General features: G+C 38.1%; 1 protein-coding gene across 4 annotated transcripts in view; it reads left to right on the forward strand.

Annotated features, from left to right (window-relative positions):
* Positions 1–21,048, forward strand: part of GK (glycerol kinase) — an 82,474-nt gene extending 61,426 nt beyond the window's left edge. For 2 of the 4 annotated variants that reach the window (XM_035001139.1, XM_035001148.1), the window contains 8 exons: positions 7,824–7,902; positions 8,702–8,798; positions 9,334–9,418; positions 10,398–10,518; positions 10,630–10,773; positions 13,113–13,193; positions 17,017–17,103; positions 18,982–21,048. In XM_035001139.1, coding sequence (XP_034857030.1) covers positions 7,824–7,902; positions 8,702–8,798; positions 9,334–9,418; positions 10,398–10,518; positions 10,630–10,773; positions 13,113–13,193; positions 17,017–17,103; positions 18,982–18,992 — 705 coding nt within the window. In that variant the 3' untranslated portion in view covers positions 18,993–21,048. The remainder of the gene's footprint in view (positions 1–7,823; positions 7,903–8,701; positions 8,799–9,333; positions 9,419–10,397; positions 10,519–10,629; positions 10,774–13,112; positions 13,194–17,016; positions 17,104–18,981) is intronic. The other 2 variants (XM_035001157.1, XM_035001166.1) reach the window with 1 other exon arrangement.
* Positions 21,049–21,789: the final 741 nt, after the last annotated feature.

Raw genomic sequence — 21,789 nt, forward strand, 5'->3', positions numbered from 1 at the left:
GCTTCTCCCTCTCCCTTCCCCCTCCCCCGACTTGCCTGTGCATGCTCTCTCTCAAATAAATAAATAAAATGTTTATTAAAAAATAAGTGCAACCCTCAACACCAGAGTTGAGTTTTCATGTTTTTAATACTTTGTATATTAAAAATAGACAAGGGGCACCTGGATGGCTCAGTCGTTAAGCGTCTGCCTTCGGCTCAGGTCCTGATCCAGGGGTCCTGGGATCCAGCCCCGCATCGGGCTCCCTGCTCTGGGGAGAGCCTGCTTCTCCCTCTCCCACTCCCCCTGGTTGTGTTCCCTCTCTCGCTGTCAAATAAAGAAATAAAATCTTTTAAAAAAATAAAAATAAAAATAGACGAGAAAGTGAGAGAGACTGAGTCATACAGTACGTATTCTTTAATGTGGCTTCTCTCTCTCACCATCACATCTGTGAGATTCTCCGTGTTGTTACGTAGAGCTTTGACGTCATTCATTTTCATCACCATATGAAAATGCCACCGTTTGGTATTTATGCAACTGTTGGTGACCTTTTAGTTGTCCTCTCTTTTCGTCTCTGATGAAAAATGCTGCTCTGAACATTTTTGTGTGGCTCTCCTGTACACATGCTGCTGTAGGAGTAGGACTTGTACGCAGCTGATTATGTGTATCTTCCCTTTGGAGCGGATGACGCAAACCACCTTTCACAGTGGAGGCAGCAAGTTACAGTCACCGGTGTATGTCTCCTCATCTTGTCTCTTCTAGAGTTGGCCCCACCTATTACACTCTTAAATTTCACTCTGTGACTTCATTTCCACCAGTTTTAACTGGCTATTTGTTCGTATCCCCCCGGATCTTGTTTGATTTCGCTTTTCTTTTGATTCATAATTTCATGGCTTTTTTTTTTTTTAATGGAAATCATGCCTTAATTTCTCTCTTTGAATTCTTCCAGCACTGACTTATTTTAAACTCCTTGCCAGATTGGAGTGAATTCTCTTCCATCTGTTAAGTTTTGTCGGCTGATTTCGTGATGATGGAGTTCTTCATGTGTTTTGGAATTTTCACTTCCAGTCCCATCTTCTATTAAAGCCACAGCCTTTGTCAGCAAATAGTTCTCCGCACAAAGCAGGAGAGCGCCACCTAGCCCCCACCTGCAAGCACTGAAGCTGATTCTATCCCTTGCGTCGCGCAAGCTACTTTAGACCCCTTTCCTCTTGGGGAGCCCCCACTCCTGCTTCCTGATGCATACGGAGAACCAAAGCAGAACCTCCTAGGCTTGTGGTCTCAAGCCCTGCTCCGTTGTGCATTTCTGTTTCTGTCCACCTCGACCGCTGCTCTGCCTTTGAGTCAGCAGGTGTTGGTTTAGTGTTCCCTTTTTACATTTGCCCTCTCATCCTCTGTGTCTCAAACAGAGAGAGGGGATTTTTAAAGCGCAAACTCATCATTTCTGATGTGGACATCACCAAGAGAATTCTTTTTTTTTTTTTTCCCTCCTTCCTCCCTGGCATGTGATTCATCCGGGCCTGATAGGTTAACCTCTCTAGGTTCCTATTTTCATTATCAGTAAAAAGGAATTGGAACACATGATCCTTGAGTTGTTCTAAAACTTTAATGTCCTATTAAACTGCTTCAGTTTGTCCCACTCTTTCACGAGGAAATTTTCCTTTTTTTCTTTAAAGATTTTTTTTTTATTTTTAAATAGTCTCTACACCCAACATGGGGCTCAAACTCACAACCCTGAGATCAAGAGTAGCACGCTCCACCAACTGAGCCAGCCAGATGCCCCCACTAGAAAATTTTTCTTAGTGTGGAAGAGGTTGACGCAAAACAGAGCAGTTGAGTAGGTCTGCATTTTCTCTGCCATCTGTTAATAGGATGCCATCTTCCTTAAGCTGTGCTTCTCCCTTCTGTTGTTTATCTTTTTCTAAATATTATTTCACAAAACAGAAATCCTTTGGGGGCCTTTAATTATTGATGAAGTTGAGATTACTTAGGATTTGAGACTTCCATGTTCTGTATTGTGGCACTGAGATGCAAGTTGCCTGAGGCCATGCTACTTGTCTGTCAGCTTCACCACTCTGTTGGAGCAGGCTGGTGTTGGAGTAGGTACTCAGTAAATACCGTTTACATACCCAATCTTATGCCATTTTTGTCTTTTTATTTTTTATTTTTTATTTTTTTAAAGATTTTATTTATTTGAGAGAGAGAGAGCACATGAGAGGGGGGAGGGACAGAGGGAGAAGCAGACTCCCCACCGAGCAGGGAGCCCGATGCGGGACTCGATCCAGGGACTCCAGGATCATGACCTGAGCCGAAGGCAGTCGCTTAACCAACTGAGCCACCCAGGCGCCCCATTTTTGTCTTTTTAAATAAGAGTTTCAAAGAGGTCTTCTGTATAGGCCCTCTTAGTTTCTTTAAATGCCCCTTCTCCCATCTCTTCTTTGGTATGATTTATGATGATGGTGTTGACATTTCCTTTTTAGAGTTTTTCATCCTTTTTTAAAAAAGATTTTATTTATTTATTTGAGAGAGAGAGAGTGAGGGAGAGGGAGAGGGAGCACGAGCAGGGGGGAGGGTCAGAGGGAGAAGCAGACTCCCCGCAGAGCAGGGAGCCTGATGCGGGGCTCCATCCCAGGACCCTGGAATCATGACCTGAGCTGAAGGCAGACACTTAACCGACTGAGCCACCCAGGCGCCCTGAGGTTTTCACCCTTCTTAAGCCAGATGTTCCATTTTTGGTATAAGCCTATGTGTTAGTTATCTACTGCTGTGTAACCGTTTTACCACAAATGTAAGTGGCTTACAACCACTTGTCTCACAAGGCTGCAGTCAAGGTGTTGGCTAAGGCTGTGGTCTCATCCAACGCTCCATCTCCTTCCAGGCGCACTCACTCAGATTATTGGCTGAATTCAGTTTCTTGTGGTTATAGCACCAAGGTCTTCAGTTTCTTGGTAGTTGTCAGCTCAGAGGCTGCCCTCAGCTCCTCGAGGCCACCCGCAGTTTCTTCTCACGTGAAGACCCCAACAAAGGGCCCCCTCTATTTTCTCAAAGCCAGCAAGGAACGGAGAGAGTCCAGACAACAGCCATGATAATCTTACGTAGCTTAATCATGCATACTTCATCACGTGCATCCCTCGCCTTTGACTTGTGCTGTTGCTTGGCAGCAAGTCCTAACTAAGCCCCACCGTGCTCAAGGAGAGAGGATCCCACATGGGCATGAACACCAGGAGGTGGGGACCATGGAGGCCACCTTAATTATGAATCTGTCTGCCACAGCCTTTGTGAACGTTGTTCTTGGACTTTTGTAATGTACTTTCCTGGAAAGTATACTTTCTGAGCAGTAAATGCTTTTTATCTCAATTCCCTAACTTATTACTGAAGTATTGATAATATAGATTACATTTTAAAAATAATGCTCCCCCAATTTAACTCTAGGTTTCTGTTCTCTCTTCTATGCCATTAAAAATGCTATGGAGTTAGATTTTGCATTTGTAATCTTACACAAATTAAGTACGGTATAAATTATATACACAGAGATGCATATTACTGTCACATACACAAAGCTATGTTTACCGTGCCTAATAGATGATTTTAAGCAATTTGAGGATAATCTTACTTTTACATAATTTTTCTCCATACCCACTGATTTTAACCATAACTGCCTTGTATCATACAACTACCCCACATCCTGAAAAGTCTCCTTTACATGGATACTGTTCATGGCAAGGAGCTCTTGAGGAAAAGTGTATTTGTCTTCTATGACATTACATCAGATCTACTTTATTATTTATTTTTTTTTTTTTAGAGAGAGAACATGCACAAGCATAAGCAGGGGTGGGAGGAGGGGCAGAGGGAGAGAAAGAATCTTTTTTTGTTGTTATTTTATAAAGATTTTTATTTATTTGTGTCGGGGGGGCACCCAAGCAGGGGGAGCGGCAGGCAGAGGGAGAGAAGCAGGCTCCCCACTGAGCAGGGAGCCCGATTCGGGACTTCATCCCAGGACCCTGAGATCATGACCTAAGCTGAAGGCAGATGCTTAACTGACTGAGCCACCCAGGTGCCCCCTACTTCATTATTTTTAATCTCCTCTTCCCATAGCCTGTTTCTTAGCCTTCCAATTACCAGGCTATGTATTTAGTTGGGTTTTTTTTTTAAGATTTTATTTACTTATTTGTGAAAGAGAGAGAAAGCACGAGCGGGGTGGGGAGGGGCAAAGGGAGAGAGACAAGCAGACTTCCCACTGAGCAAGGAGCCCGATGTGTGCCTGATCCCAGGACCCTGAGATCATGACCGGAGCTGAAGGCAGCTCAGCTAAGCCACCCAGGCACCCCTAGTTTTTAAGTTATTTACTCCTCTTGTCCTGTTCATCATTTCATTTATTTTTCTTTATACCTTCTCATTTCTGTTATGTCTTTCTTAGAGTACAACTATTCAACTTGCATGCACCTTTCACATATAGGTCATGCCTTGGAATGAGAATTCATTCATATGTGTAGACGATACACTGAAGTATTGGATCTTTATATTTAGGATATAATTGACAATAACTTATTTGATAGCAAGTAGACCATCACCTTCTATCATTTTAGGTTTCTGTTCCTGTACTCTTTCCTGCCCACTTTGAAAGCATTATGCCATTTTCCACTTTATCCCCTGCCTCTGAATTCAGAAGACCACATCTTTTGTGAATTTGGAGGTTTCTTTCACTTTTATTAATTTTTTAGAAGGCTAGCTAATACCATGTATTATATCCGGGTACCAAAATTATATTCTTATTTCAGATGAATGTTTTTAATCTATCTTTTATTTTCTTAATATTGAATTTATTTTTTCACTTACAACCAAACACTCCTATATACTCCTGATGACCACATTTAAAATAATTTTCTTCTGGAGCCTTGAGAGTGGCTTTGTATTTTTTTTTTTCTTTTGTTTCAATCAAAGTAATGCCCTCTGGCTCACAACCAGTTACTTTTTCATGAAAATCCTGATACTCCCTTTTGCTAAAACAATGTTGTTTCCTCTCCAAAAAAAAAAAAAAAAAAAAATTATTATAAGCCTGTAACATACTGCCTTTTCAATGGAAATGAGGTTCATCAGCATCTGGTTTCCCAAAGTATAAAGTTCCACTAGCTGACAACCACAAAACCATTCCACTAGACTTCTAGCCCAGCAGCTGTTTGAAGGTATCAGTTTACTCACCTAAAAATATTGAAAATATTTGCATTTCTTGGTTAGATGCAATTTAGGCCCAGTGTCTTTTGAGAATATAAGGAGAAAGGGACACCTGTTTTTTGAATTAGATCTAGAATTGTGCTCTCCAATATGGTAAGCCACTAGGAACATGTGGCTAGTCCCAGTTGACATGTGGTGTAAGTGTAAAATATACTCCTGATTTCAAAGACCTAGTACCAAAAAATCAAATACCTCAATAATTTTTATATTGATTACATGCTACACTGATAGTATTTTTAATATTTTGGAGTAAACAACAATATATTGCAATTACTTGTCTCATTTTACTTTTTTAATATGATAACTACAAAATTTAAATTACATATGTAGCTGACATGATATTTCTACTGAACAGTGCTGGTCTAGAACATCTTACACATTTACTTGTTTTTAACAGCTACCATTTTTTTTTTAATATTTTTATTTATTTATTTGAGAGAGAGAATGAGAGAGAGAGAGCATGAGAGGGAGGAGGGTCAGAGGGAGAAGCAGACTCCCTGCCGAGCAGGGAGCCCGATGCGGGACTCGATCCTGGGACTCCAGGATCATGACCTGAGCCGAAGGCAGTCGCCTAACCAACTGAGCCACCCAGGTGTCCCTTAACAGCTACCATCTTTGAATTGTTTGCTTCCAAAGGAAATTTGAGAGTAAAATTCTAAAGTCTTTAATTTTCCTTGATGGTTCCACTAAGTACCTAAATACGTAACATATCAAAGTTAGGAAGTGTACTGAAAACTTCTCCAGAGGGAGACAGTGGGTTTAGAGTCCCTTCAAGGTATTTGTTGAATTGGGTTTTTTCCCATTTTTAAAGCCTGATTAAGTTTGCCCAGTGATGTCAGATCTCTTCCTTAGTAATTTTTTATAGCTAAAAAGCTGCTGTATAAAGAGAACGATCGTGGTAGTCTGCAGCTTTCCAGTAACATATAGTGACTTATTCTCATAGAAGCTATCTATGAATGATAGAATGAATCATCATATTCCACATCTAGTTATATCCTGGAAATGGACAGCAAGAAGGGGTGACCATCTGTAATTCAGTTAATTGAATTGGAGGCAAGGAGGTAGGCAACAGATTAAAAAACATTCTGCTTTCTGTACTTAATCTCACCTGATGTTTTGGTTTGGGGTGACTCTGGAAGTAATTTACATTAATAATCTGTATGAATAAAGCATCAGAACCAAAAAACTTTTTTTGAAATTCCTAATGGTTTGTGCTGGTACTTTTTTTTTTTCTCCTCAGGATCTTTTTATAATAGCTTTATTGAGATATAATTCACATATCACATGATTCACCCTGTTAAAGTATACAGTTCAGTGGTTTTCAGTATATACAGAGTCATGCAACCATCACCACAGCCTAACATTAGAACATTTTCATCGCCCCAAAGAATAACCGCACCACCCCAACTCTAAGCATCCACTAATCTATTCTTTGTCTCTATGGATATGCTTTTTGCAGACATTTCATATAAATGGAATGGTGAACTTTATGGTCTTTTGTGACTGGCTCCTTACACTTAACGTAATATTTTCAAGGTTCACGTTATAGCAGAACTTCATTCTTTCCTGTGACTAAATAATATTCCATTGTGTGAATATACTATATTTATTTGTCCATTCATCAGTCAGTGGAATTTGGATTATACTTTTTTAACACAGAAAAAACTAATGAAGCTAATACTTACATTCGGTAATAACCTTCCCCTCCGTGCTCATATTGAGCCTCATAGTAGTTTAAGTAGGTGTTGTGATAGTCACCACCGTTTGTTTTTTTTTTTTTAAAAGATTTTTTTTCTTTTTTTTTTAAAGATTTTATTTATTTGACAGAGAGATAGAGAGAGAGCACAAGTAGGCAGAGAGGCAGGCAGAAGGAGAGGGAGAAGCAGACTCTCCACTGAGCAGGGAGCACGACGCGGGGCTCGATCCCAGGACCCTGGGATCATGACTTGAGCCAAAGGCAGCCGCTTAACCGACTGAGCCACCCAGGCGCCCCATAGTCACCACCGTTTTATAGGTCATGAAATGGAGACTCACTAAGCCTAACTAATTGGCCTAAGATCACATAGCAGTTAAGAACTAGGACTTGGACTCAGCCTGTTTATCTGACTCCAAATCGTCGTTTTCTTCCTTATTGCCACAGCCTCCTCCCTGCCTCCCCATCCCTTGGTGATTTTGTTTAATAATTACTTTGTAGTTAGCTTCTTCGCTTTTTTGTTACTGTTGCTTGATTTAATATGCTATTAGATACAAGAAATGGTTTTGAAAAAAACTTTTAATGTGCCCTTTCCTGATAACTTGGGAGATAGGGCGGGAATGTTTTCTGGGTGATAATCTACCTCATAGTTCAGCAGCAGTCCATAGAACAGCAGATTGGATAGGTCCAAGGGTGTGCTGGAGGGTTCACTTCTTTGCCCGGTGTCATGAAAAAACTTCTCTAATGACCTAGATAAAACTATGTTTGCATTAGTAGACCTCGTTTATGATATTTGTAAAAGCCCCAAAGTTGACATTTTTAAATTGTGTCCATCTTGGAGTGTCATACATTGAGAAATGCTCAACAAAATCTTTTTATAGTGATAACGTATATTCTCTCTGGGCTTCCTTTTCCTTTGTAGGGCTCTGTAGCTATAGCTGGTGCTGTTATTCGTTGGCTAAGAGACAATCTTGGAATTATACAGACCTCAGAGGAGATTGGTGAGTATGTTCTAACAAAGCGTTAGAATCTAAAGAATGAAAATTTTTTATGTTTTACCTCTGCAGTCTGTTAATAATTGTACTTTGAGCCATATGTGACATTAAATGATATGGATTCCTATTACGAGTTGGATTTATATAAAAAAGACTATTTTGTGAAGATTTATAAACCAACAAATTGACATAATTAGTGGTAGCCACCACTTAACAAACTGGCAAGGTAGGGCATAAAAATTACCCAGGTGTAAAATCGAACAGCAAAGATGGCCAGGATCTGCAGGTAAAGTAGTTTAGTTACATTTACCTGATGAGAAAGAACTTTAACTCTTAGAGTGAGCATTAAAACCCCAGGGCCTATCATTTAACTATTAACATGACTATTTTCAGTACAGATAATTATTTTTGAACTCATCTACCCACTCTTTCATCTACTTGTTTACTTCAGCCTGAAGGTGAGACAATCAGAAGCACATTTCTTATTGGGGACGCACTGGAGGCTACTTTTTCATCTCGTCGTCAACCACCTTAGAAATAGTGGAAATGAGTTAAAATACCTTAATGAAACTAATCCAGTTCCTTTATTTCTTGGCCTGGATTACATTGTAGTGAGAGGTATTCAATGTGGGGAAGTTTGTTTCTGTTGCTCCCAGCTTACATCTTTAATTCGGAACATTTTGCTCTACTAGTAAATAAGAAATCAAAAGCCCTATCCTAATTTTTTATACAGATGTGTTTATTGACTAGAGTAATAGAATATTTTAGAATGATTTTTGTTTCTCTCTTTTCTTATTATTATTAGAAAAACTTGCTAAAGAAGTAGGTACTTCTTATGGCTGCTATTTCGTCCCCGCGTTTTCAGGGTTATATGCACCTTACTGGGAGCCCAGTGCGAGAGGGTAAGAATTGAATATGAGGTATGCTTTTACGGGTCTTGATTTTTTTACTATATTAGCTAATAGCTTATAGTTTCTAGCTTCCTATCTATTTTCAAATGATCTTAAAGTGTTGAGGAAACCTTTTCTGTTTGGAGAGTATTAATTTCAGAACCTTTAAATTGCATTAATTTCAGAACCTTTAAATTGTCATCTGACAATAAGCCCCTGCCACATCCATGTCAGTGTTAGGATCTTTTATCTTCAAGGCCTCTGCCAATTATGTATCCAGGGGACATCGTCTAGATGAATTCTGATTTGGTGTTACATTATTGTCATCTGTTCATTTGGATCCTGGATTTTTCCCTATGTGGATGCAGGATTGTGGACCATAAGGACTTTCCAAGCTGCTCATTGTTTATGTCCAGTTTTTTTTTTTAATACGCATTTTTCCCCTGAACTTCTCTGTCTACCAAGGTCAACCTTTCCATATTTAGGACATTTCAGATTGACTCGTGTACTCCACTCTAATCTTAAAAATCTTTGTGTGTGTTTTTAGGATCATCTGTGGGCTCACTCAGTTCACCAATAAATGCCATATTGCTTTTGCTGCATTGGAAGCTGTTTGTTTCCAAACCCGGGAGGTAATAATAAGGGCTTTTTTTCTTGTACTTCGTCCGCTTTTATCACTTTCAAACAAATTATATATTAATGCTGAAAATTTATTAAATACTTCATTATTAAATACCTAATCAAAAATTAAGCCTGCCTAAGCTCTCTTCTAATAAGTACAAGTTTCTCCTCTTTTTGTTAATTGTCATTACCTTCTGAGTTCCTGTCATCCGCCAGGCGCTGAGTGTTTTACAGTTGGGAAGATGTTGAGTAGAACATGTTAGGTAAAGCATAGGCATCAGGGCAGGAAACCAGGGTGCAAAGTTGGGGTATTTGGCATGGCTGGTTCTTCGGGTGAGGGCAGAGGTGTAGTGAGAAGAAAGGTTGGTGTGATCCATGAAGGAAGGCTTGGAAGATGAGAATAAGAAATCTAAATTTGAGGGCGCCTGGGTGGCTCAGTTGGTTAAGCGACTGCCTTCGGCTCAGGTCATGATCCCGGAGTCCTGGGATCGAGTCCCACATCGGGCTCCCTGCTCGGCGGAGAGCCTGCTTCTCCCTCTGACCCTATCCCCTCTCATGCTGTTTCTCTCTCTCTCTCTCTCAAGTAAATAAATAAATAAAATCTTTAGGAAAAAAAAAAAAGAAATCTAAATTTGAGGGGCGCCTGGGTGGCTCAGTCGGTTAAGCGTCTGCCTTCAGCTCAGGTCATGATCCCGGGGTCCTGGGATCGAGCCCCGCATAGAGCTCCCAGCTCAGCAGGGAGCCTACTTCTCCCTCTCCCTCTGCCTGCCACTCTGCCTACTTGTGCTCTCCCTCTCTCTCTCTCTCTCTCTCTGTGTCAAATAAATAAATAAATAACATCTTTAAAAAGGCATTAAAAAAAAGAAATCTAAGTTTGATTCTGTAGGCTTTGGGAAGCTCTTGAGGGTTTTTGAGTAGAAGACTGCCATTTTCAAAGATGTCATTATGGAGTAGTAGTTTAATTACGTGCATTGCATTGGTTCATTTAAGATTTTGGATGCCATGAACCGCGACTGTGGAATTCCGCTCAGTCATTTGCAGGTAGACGGAGGAATGACCAACAACAAAATTCTTATGCAGTTGCAAGCAGACATTCTGTATATACCAGTAGGTCAGTAAACCTTCATTCCTTTGCATTCTGAGAGGAATATTTCTTTCGGAATAACTGGTATTTTTAGGCATATGTAACTGCAAAGATCTTGATGTTGCCGTCTTCCCTCAGTGAAGCCCTCGATGCCCGAAACAACCGCCCTGGGAGCTGCCATGGCCGCAGGGGCCGCAGAAGGAGTTGGCGTTTGGAGTCTCGAACCCGAGGATCTGTCTGCGGTCACAATGGAGCGCTTTGAACCCCAGATCAATGCTGAGGGTATGTTTAAAAAAATGAAAATTTAGGGGCGTCCGGCTGGCTCAGTCGGTAGAGCACACATGACTCTTGATCTTGCGGGCATTGGTTTGAGTTCCACGTTGGGTGTAGAGATTACTTAAAAATAAAATTTCTTTAATGGTATACCATGGAAAAGAGAGACAGTTTGCCTTTCTGTTTATTCGTAAGTTCAGAAACTAAGCAAAATAGCAAATGCTACTGTTTTAGATTGGCTACTAAGCATGTTGGGGTGCACTGAGTCTGAATGAGGGAAAAAGTTCCTTATTATAAGAAAAAACCTTCCAAAATCACTTTTTTTTGCCATCCACTTCTACTGTTCACAGTCCTTTCATGCAAAAGGATAACACTGCTTCTAACTTGCTAACATAGCCTTTTTTAAAAGTAAGAAGGGAGGGCGCCTGGGTGGCTCAGTTGGTTAAGCGACTGCCCTCGGCTCAGGTCATGATCCTGGAGTCCCGGGATCGAGTTCCACGTCGGGCTCCCTGCTTAGCAGGGAGTCTGCCTCTCTCTCTGACCCTCCCCCCTCTCATGCTCTCTATTTCATTCTCTCTCTCAAATAAATAAATAAAATCTTTAAAAATAAATAAATAAAAAATAAAAGTAAGAAGGGAGATAGATCAGCCATGGAGCTGACCATCTGTGGTGCCAGTGGTCCAGTTTTAGGACATGATTAGCTGGCCTAAGGGACATCCTGGTAACTTTTAAGCCCAGCAGAGCTAGCCTGACAAAAGCGGCAACAGTAAATAAGCGAGCCTCAAATACCTGATTCACTGTCCTAACCAGCTAAGCTAAGCCGCAGGCTCTGACCGACACCTTTATAAAATACAGTGGTGCATCTCTTAAATTGAAATAAATGTGAGTACAAAAATAAGGCTTTATATATATTGAATTTGATTTTATAGCCTTTCAAAAACCTATGTATAAAATCGCATCAAAGTAGATTTTGCACTACTGGGAAATAAGCTTTCAAATGCATTTCTCTTTAATTTTCTGGAAGACTAAGCCAGCACTTCTTAATTTTATTCCTTCCCACGTACAAGAAAATGGACTGTAACACTAGTAATTTTATAGTCAGACAGTATACCACGTAACTTGATGTAGAAATGTGTTTCAAAATCTGATATTCTATCTGTAGGTAATTTTTATTTGTTAATATTGGATTAAGTGGGGGCTCGAAAAAATTTCTACATCTGAAAAAAATCAATTTTTTAATAAACAAATAACGTTCAGAGTGAGTATATGGTCTCGAGATGCTAATCCCACTCTTAAAGCAAGGAAGTTCTGTGCAAAGGGTTTCCTGTTTTCTGAGGACAGCCTTCTTTGCCATTTTTTAAGGCCTCAGCCCAGAGTTGGTCGGTTATGTCAGCTGTCCTTCCCTTCCCCAACCCCACGCCTCCCCACACGACACAGACGTGCGCACATGTGTAACAGGCATCTAGGTATAAATAGTTCCTTCTCCAGCAGACTTTTTTTAGAGCTGAGTACAGGCCAGAAATTGTCCTGATGTGGGGATATAGAGATGATTAAGACGAAGTCCTTGCCCCTCAGGAGACTCACGTATGTTGGGAGAGGCAGACAAAGCCATGACAGTTCGCTGTGGTGGCTGGTCGCCTGAGATGTGTGGGAAGTGGTGTGGGAAGATGGAGGAGGGGCATAAGTGGGGCCCTGGAAAGCTTTCTGAAGCAAGTGATGCTTGAGCAGTGTCACTCAGGTGTCACAGGCTTCAGGTGCTGTGGCAAGGCCAGGAGGCCTGACAGGGACACCTTCCTGCAAGCCTCCGCATTACTAGGAGGAGTGCGTGTGGGTGGACGCACCAGTGGTGCCCATTTTCGTTTAGTCCTCTTACTGTGGATTTCCATCGTAAAAAAAATCCTGTATCACAGGAATGCAATTTGAATCTTATGAAGAATCAATACTTGTTAAATCCTTTGGCTAGACTGACTAACAGTTCTCCTTCTAGTCTTTCCACATTACAGTACACCCCTTCCCTATATCTGAAGCTTCCCCCCGCTTCCTCCCCACAAGAAAGAGAGAACAGATCCAATGGGAATCCCTTTCTAATTCATCACCACTTGTTTGTGAATGGCCTGGTCTTCATAGGTAGCCTGGCTCCCAGTCTCCCTTCACCCTGAACACCATGCTGAATTTCCCCTCCACCTTCCAGCAGGTATCTCACCCAAATCCAAGTTCTGGTAAAGCCCCATGCCAGTTGAATATGTGTCACAATTTGTTGAAAATGCTGAGCAAACATAAGTACAGTGCTTCGACTATCTCCATAAACTACTTTTCAGATGTGTGTTTTTCCTACCTTCTATTTCTAGAAAGTGAAATTCGTTACTCTACATGGAAGAAAGCTGTGATGAAGTCAGTGGGTTGGGTTACAACTCAGTCTTCGGAAAGTGGTAAAAATGTTTTTATTCTTCTTGCCGCTTTGCCTTAGTATGTTAAATAACTTAATTTAAGTATCTAACTATTTACACTTAGCAAGGCTGCTCTGAAGAAAAGCATTATCATATGTCCATAGTTTCTAACATCTTGAAAACACTTTAAAGTTCTAAACATAAAATGTAAATTATCAGATAGATAACGTACTTAATTCTATCCTGCCCTCTCTTTTCCTTATTAGTTTTTTCCTGGTACTTCAGTGGGTAACTGAGCTTTCTAAAAGTAAAATTATTTCTTTCTTCTCAATGAAAAAGAAAATCAACTAGAGTCTTCCTTTTCTTTATTTTTTTTAAGTGTCTCCTTTTACCTTTTTGGGGGGCTGTCTTCATGGCCTGAACCAACCAAAACTTATGTTAATTTCAGAATCTGTTTCTCTACTTCCTAGGCTGATTCCAAGTTCTTAGTGAATGTACATTTTAAGAGCTCATTGGAATCAGAGAGGAAGAAATGTACCAAATAGTAAATTAGAAGTGTCATAATCGATTGGGAAATGCTCTTGGCAGAAAATAGAAAACTTAAGTAAGAAGGTATTGGGCTTAAGTAAGCCATTCAGTCATAGACAGCCTTAAGCTGCCTTTACTATGCACTTGATAATTAAACAGACTTAAACGTGCCTTTAATATGCCATAATATATTAATTCTTTGCTAAATGAAGATTTAGAACATAATAAATAGAACAATGTCCAATAATATATTGAAGCATACACTTTAATGGAGAAGAGTTTATAAATGAAATATTACCTGCCTTCCAACCCAAAAGTGAATATAAAATTACTTTTAATGTATCTGGCTTTTAGGAGACCCTTCTGGAACCATCCATTACCACAGATCACTGATCTGTATTTTCAGTCCTGGATGTTCCTACCTGAAGCTTTTTTACCTCCTAAATAAGCTTAATATCCTTTTTCTTTAAATCTTTTGTTCTGAGACTCCGTTTTCTTTCCAAAATGGTGGCAAAGCTTTTCTTACTAAGACCTTTTATGATTTTGAGACCCTTTATAACAAAACTTCTCAATCATAAGTGTTTTCCTAGCCCGGTGCTAGTTGCTATGCAAGATATAACAACATGGACCCTGATTTATTTTCTGGTTGCCCTTAATCAGTGGCTAATGAGCAGTTGAGTCCTATGTTTTCGTTGACTTGTTGGATTTTTTTAAATGGCACAGTCGTCCCTTTGTCCCTCCCTGCACCGCACAGACACACACACACCTTACTAGCTAGCAGTTGAAGATCAAATTTTAATTGCAAAGTTCCCATAAAACCAACTGATCATTTTCACTTTGTTTGAATACCTCACTGTCAGTGAATTTAAAACATAAGAAAAAGTTGATGAAAGAAAATTGCATGATTTCTTTAGTTTCTGCTATTGAGAGGTTTAGATTTTTCACATTCTGTTTTTGTTTCAGACTGCAATGCATTTAAGAGTTTGAAGATGATTTTCAGTAGATTTATGAAACACACTCTAATGTATAACACTGAGTCTCTAAGCTGTGTAATAAACTCAGAATTATATTCAGTTAGTGACATGCCAATTGTATTTATTTAAGCAGTATAAACTATATATGACTATATATCAATAAGCTCTATAATAGTCGCAGTACAGATAGAATCCTATTTTAATAATCTTGAAAGGATATTAGAATTGCTACCTGGTCTTTTATGCTCTTTAAATTGCTTTAGTTTATGGGGAAAATATATGTTAGCTTCATCTCCAAAGCAGTTTGGCACTTTTGAAGCAGTCATATTTATTTTCTTATTTCTAACTATATTTGACTATATTATAAATAATTTTTAATATACATTTTGACATGTGTTTAAAATGTTGTAGAAGTGATTGGGAGTCTGATACTTTTTAGAGAGAGCTTATCATAAACGATAAGCTTGGCTTTGCACTCCAAACACACCGAAACAACATTTTGAAAACAGGTCAAATTGGTTTAAAATGCACAGCTATCAAATAACAAGTAAGTGTGTGTGTGTGTGTGTGTGTGTGTGTGTGACCAAAAGGGATATATTTTCATTAAATAAATGCCACCTGTTGGCTAACTGAACATAATAAAAATAAAATAAAATAAAATATAAATTTAAAAATAAATAAATAAATGCCACCTAAATTGGTAAGGACTTGTAAATGCAGATAGTCCTCAGGGTCTTCTTTGCATACTAGAACTCATTGTAGCCATATCAGGAAATTAGTGATTAGAACTTAGCCGAACTGAAAAAAAAAAAAAAGAACTTAGTGTAACTGATGGCTTGCTCTAAAAGAACAAGAATATATGTTCCCTTTCCTAAAATCAAATTAAAATGTGGTCTCCACAAATATGGAAACAAAAAGAAACCTTGGTTTTATCTGAAAAATAACATAAGCAGTGGTAAAATGGAGGAAAATGGTTTGTACCCCTCTTTTAATCTACCTTCTAAGGGAAAGAAATGTATGGTGCAGGGAAAAAAAAAACAATCCTTTCCCAAAAAGGCAAATAAATGACTGTTGTCAGTTTATTATATCAAAAACTATGCTCATAGCAAATATTTAACTAGCTGCATTTCAATGAAGCCCTTTCATCCAGTGGTTGCATATTCTTAAAACTTGGAGGTTAATTTTGAATATGTTTCTTTTTAAAAGAGCATTAAATAATAGAGATACATAATTTTTAAAATCAAGAAAAGCATATGTAAATAAAGAATTTTCTTTAAAGGAAGGGATTTTGACAGAAATTAGTTAGAAAATACCAACACAACCATATTCTCAGGCAGTTTTTTAAAAATGTGGATTCACAGGGCACCTGGCTAGCTTAGTCAGTAGAGCTTGCGACTCTTGATCTTGGGGTCATGAGTTTGAGCCCCATGTTGGATGTAGAGTTTACATACATACATACATACATACACACATACATACATATATAGATTAAAAAAAATATGGGGCTGCCTGGGTGGCTCAGTCATTTAAGCATCTGACTTCGGCTCAGGTCATGATCTCGGGGTCCTAGGATGGAGCCCTGCATGGGACTCCACGTGGGCTCAGCGGGGAATCTGCTTCTCTCTCTTCCTCTGCCCACCCCCGCTTGTGCTCTCTCTCTCAAATAAATAAAATCTTTTAAAAAACATATGGATTCATACAGTTTATTCAAGATTTTATTTTTAAGTAACCTCTGCAATTAGCATGGGGCTCAAACTCACAACCCTGAGATCAAAAGTCCCACACTCCACGGATTGAGCCAGTCAGGTGCCCCTTTACAATTTAGTTTTTAAATTAAAGTAATATTGATTGGGAGGTGCATTTCCTTACATAGCAAATTCTGTTTAAAAAAGAAAACAAAACCAGTATCTTAGCAAAAATAGGGTTTGAAGTTCATTTTTAGTAGACCAGCATAACTCTTCTCTGATAACTAAAGGATCTCTACCTTGAATCTTGGGGGAATTGGATTGCTCATTTAGTATCTTTGGGGTAAGAATCAAAAAAGCTAAAATCAACAGCCTCCCAAAAAGTTCTCCATCAACTCTCTTCAGCTTTGCCAGTGGAAGGCTTATGTGGGTTTATATATGTATTATGTTCTTGGCTACCTGTGGCATGCTACCCATATTGTTCGTTAACTGTCATAAGCCTTCAATATTGATTATATTTTTGATTTGAAGTAATAACTCTGCTAGCTTTTATGAATATACTATTTTTATAACTTAATTTTGTTTTGCTGTCATGTGATTCTTAACACAAATATTGTAATTATGTGTCTCTCTTTTGGTTTGCTTGACTGGAATTCCCTTCTACTTGGATGACCACAGGTGACCCTAGTATCTTCTGTAGTCTACCCTTGGGCTTTTTTATAGTGAGTAGCATGGTAATGTTAATCGGAGCAAGGTACATCTCAGGTCAGTTACTCTTTAAATTAGACAATTTTATTAGTTAGCACTAATGTATTTGTGTATAACTTGGCAGAAAATGTTTAGAGTTTTTCATTCTTCCTGTGCTGAGGAACCTGGCAAATCCATGAAAGGTCTAATTTGTGAGACCAGTTAATCTTTCAGAGCAGTCAGAATTGAGGACTGTGGCTCTGCTTAATTCTCTTATTGTTGGTAGATGACAGTTTCTTTGAGGGGCCACGTTCTGCTGTCAGCCGCAGCAGGAAGCAGAAGTGAAAGTAGTGTGCTGTGAAAGCTTCCATGAGAGGACTTTCAGGGTGACAGGTGGACACTAAAGTCTAATTTTTGACAGTAATTCAATTGGCTTTCAAACGTACATAAGTTCTTCATACTCAAGAAAACTTGCCACGTGGGTCTAAATATTTCAATTCTGGTAAGAGTTTCCACCAGAGTATGTTAGCAGAGTCTCTGGAAAAACTCTAAAATTGGGGAACATGTATAGTCGCTTTTATTTTAGTTAAAAGAATATATTTTGTGAGATGAAGTTTTAAAAATTACTGCTAAAATAAGGGGAGTCAAACTTAAAACCGAATTATTTTTTTGCACATTAACTTCTGCTTATTCTTAGAAAAATAAAACTGCTCAGCATGTTATGAAATACATTGCATAACCTGTGATGATTTAAATGTAATAATCGTTTTGGGGAGCTATTCCTGATGACAGCTCGATTTTTCTTCCAATTGAGGCTTAAGGGACTGCATGGCAATGACTTGTTCCATATGTTACCAAGAAAGTGAAATTTTTTTTAAATCTTCATAACAAGGGAAAGAGTTAAATTATTTCTTGTAATTAATCAGATGTTGACCTGGGTTTAACATGTAAAATGTAAACTTTATTGATATGGAGGGAGCATCTGATTGTAGAAATCCAACAAGCCTTAACTCAGCTTGACGTCATTAGCTTAGCGCTATATATAAATATGGAATGAAAAGTGTTTACATCAGCAGAACATTAGATTATCTTTTAATGATAAAATATGAGTTACTTGCATGAGAACTTAAAACTAGGCTACCATTTTCTGTATCCTTCATATTTGGGATGTTTATTCAAATCTTCTTTCATAAAAACAATACCTTATCTTGGTATTAGTGCTTTCCACCTTATGAAGGGCTTCTGTATACACAAGTCTATACAGAATTCACAGATGTCTGTTTTCTTTCTGCTTCTTGGGAATGTTTGGTGGAAAAGTCCAAATATTATAATTTTCCAAAATATCCAAAATGGGTATCCAAAAATATTTTCCAAATACTGTGATAATCCAAAAATAAGTCATTTAGATTTATAAAGAAACTTATGAGTTGTTTGAGGAAAAGTTATATCATTTTTTCATTATCCTGAGGTGGTTTTTTTTGTTGTTTTGGCTGCATGACGATGATTTGGAAAAGGAGGGATAATACTGCACCTGAATGTTTTCATTGATTTTTTGTTTCTCCTGTTTCCCCCTTGGTACTGTGAAGGAGGAAAAGGCCTACTCTCTATCAAAATGAGACATACAGCTTATCTCTAAGCTAAGGGATACATTATTTGTCTGAATTCCTAGGCTCCCAAAGGGATATGGTTACCATCTTTAGGTTCTCTCTCTTGGTAACATATGCTGAGATTTGAGAACAGTGGGAGTCACTTGCCTTGGTAAACAATTAGCAATAGTGTTAATATTTGCTAATTTTGGAATTGGCCTAGTTATATTTGTTGCATTTTAACTGTGAAGCAGTATTTAGAAATCATGTGGAATGTGTAGCTCAAATGATTAAATAGTCTTCGTTGCCTTAACTCCTAAATTGTGTGTATGTTGTTGCTCATATATGTGGTTTTTGTCCCCCGTTTTAGGTATCCCATAAATGATACCAACTCATGGATTCCAAAGATGCAAGCTCTTTGCCTAATGAAAGAATCCAGCGATTGTCTCTTAATGTGATGACACTATTCGTAGACTCTGATTTTATTTATAAGCCACTTGCTGCATGACCCTCCAAGTAGACCTGTGGCTTGAAATAAAGAAAATGCAGCAGAAAGAATGCTATAGAAACATTTGGTGTGTTTTTTAACATCAAGAGTTAAGATTGGACCAGCCACCTTGGGGGCTGACCCCTCCTTTGCCATCGCGTCCTGCCCCATTCCCTCTGAGATCTAGGAAGAATTCAGGTCCTTCATTGGAATCTTTCATCAAACACACTCAAACGCTGATGGTCTAGGATTTGATTCTCTGAACTGCACACACTTGACTAAGGGGTGATTACTAACCAGCTAAAAATGAGTGGCTTTTTGTTTCTCTTTAACAGACCTTAAAAGTCCCCTTTTCTGCATATTAAGGAGACCACAACATCTTCCCTGAATGTTTAAATGGACACCTCGACTAAATCCTTAAAATGGAAATTTAGTACTCTCAAACTTAGATATTTTCCAGAAAGGTATTTGCCAAAACTGAAATCCGTCGGACATTTTACATGGTCTCACTAATTCACTGAATTGCTGTCTGGGTCTTCTAGGGAAGGACGCTTTTTCCTTTCTTTTTCATCTCTCCTTTTTATATTTTTCACTTTGTATGTATAACATACATGGCTATATATATATTTTATATACTGAGGGCAACCCATTTATAAATTAAGAGTACATTTTACATGATCTCACTAATTACACTGAATTTCTGTCTGGATCTTACAGGGAAGAACCCTTTTTCTTTTCACCTCTCCTTTTTATATTTCTTACTTTGTATGTATAACATACATGCCTATATATTTTATATACAGAGGGTAGCCCGTTTATAAATTCAGAGCACATTGTATTCAGTAGGTTATAATGGGGCTGGTCTTAACTGGACCACTATGTGTATAAATATTTTGGGGAAAACACTGTATACATTTTTGGGCAACGGTTATGCATATTTACAAGGAGAAACTTTTTCTTAAAGAGCCAGCATTTAAAGCTTAAGTATATGTTCCATGTCAATAAAAGAAAATGTACTTTATTGTGACTTCAACTATATTTCTTATACCTTATCTTTTTATTTAATTGTTTTAGTTGAATATATGTCTTTAAAAAAAAGGAAAAAGACAAAACTGTGGAATACTATGGTAAATATTGTTTTCAAACAAGCACTAGTCCATATAAAGTTGCCTTCCTTTGACGTAATTTAGACATATTAGGGATCCTTTTGAGGGAATAGCAAAAAAGGTTAAACACTTAAGTAGAAGAAAACCTTAGGAATAAAGCCAAGAATCTCTTTCTATCCAAATATGTTATTAATTGCTGGTAAGCAAGTATAATTTCTATTTGGGATCACAGACAGTTCTCTCCACTTACTGTCCTAGTACAACTGAAGAAAGGTTTGTAATTAGAAATGGCTTCCAGTGAAACCAAGAATTTCTCAAAATGGTTAGTATTACATGTTATAAAAACCTACCTAATCTAGCATCTTAATGTCAATTTTTTTAAATCTTAAAATTAATTTCTGTTCACTACAAGTAAGAAAATACTGCCTCCTAATATTTTCTTCAACCAGGGCTGACCATGGAAAATATTTATATATTATTATAAAAGGTGTTGTTTTGTTTGGAATTAATTGTAGCTTGCAAATTGCATTTGCAATTCTGATTGTGCTGTTTCTAAATTATTCAGTCTACTTGGGTTTTATTGATGCAGCTGCCGCTTGCGTGACAAAAATATTACAGAAAGGTACTGTGAAATTATTACTTTGTGTTGAGGGTACTTTTAAACATAATTATGTTTCTACAAAAGTAGGTTGAGTTAATTGTAAATAATTGTTAAATCACTGTTCAAAATAATTTTAAGATTCCATTAATTTTCTATAAATTGCGATATTTATAAATGTTTGAAACTGTGCACATTGGTATTTAATGATAAATTGACTTAAAATAAATTGACCCCTCATTCTTACTTGCATTTCTCATTTATAGACTAGAACTTAAGATCAAAGTTAAATCCAGAAGGGTTTAACTCAGCTGTTAGCACTTGATCAGGCACACTCTGAAGAATTAACCAAGAGCCTAAGAAGTAGTTTCTGAAATGATGAGCACCTTAAACATTCTATTGGATAAGACTACACTGTTCCATCTCAGCATCCAGAAAATACCCGCTGAGGTCAGAAATCATGATCAATTAGGGTCTCTCATGGCTAGCCATGCCTTCCTACTGGTTTCTCTCTGTTCTTTCTATCTGGGTTGCCTGGTGGAGTCAAGTGTGCCATTGTTCTCTCAATTTCATGCCAGTACCTCAATCTTTTGTTCTTTAGTTAATCAGTAAAAGAAGTAAATGCATTTAGGGGTGCCTGGCTGGCTCAGTTGGTTAAGAAGTAAATGCATCTTTGCTTCTGTAACAATATCTTAGAACTTTTAGTGTTTCTTTTGAAGCGCCCAAACTTAAGTCTTTCGTTTCTGAGTGTTTTGTATCATGTTGGGAATGAAGAATGATGGCTATTTATGAGAAACCAGCAAAAGAAGATGTCATAGCACAGAAACTAACAGCATTGATGGTAGGTAGTGTTTAGCTCATAGTGTCTACCTAATAGTAAATAGAAGTGCAGAAATTATTTTTTACAGCTTTAATGAGGTATAAAATTGATAACACAGAAAACTGCACATATTTAATGTAAACACTTAGAGGAGCTGGGACATATAC

This window comes from Mirounga leonina, unplaced genomic scaffold (genome assembly GCF_011800145.1).
Source record: "Mirounga leonina isolate KUSES-001 unplaced genomic scaffold, KU_Mleo_1.0 Mir_101595, whole genome shotgun sequence".
NCBI lineage: Eukaryota > Metazoa > Chordata > Mammalia > Carnivora > Phocidae > Mirounga > Mirounga leonina.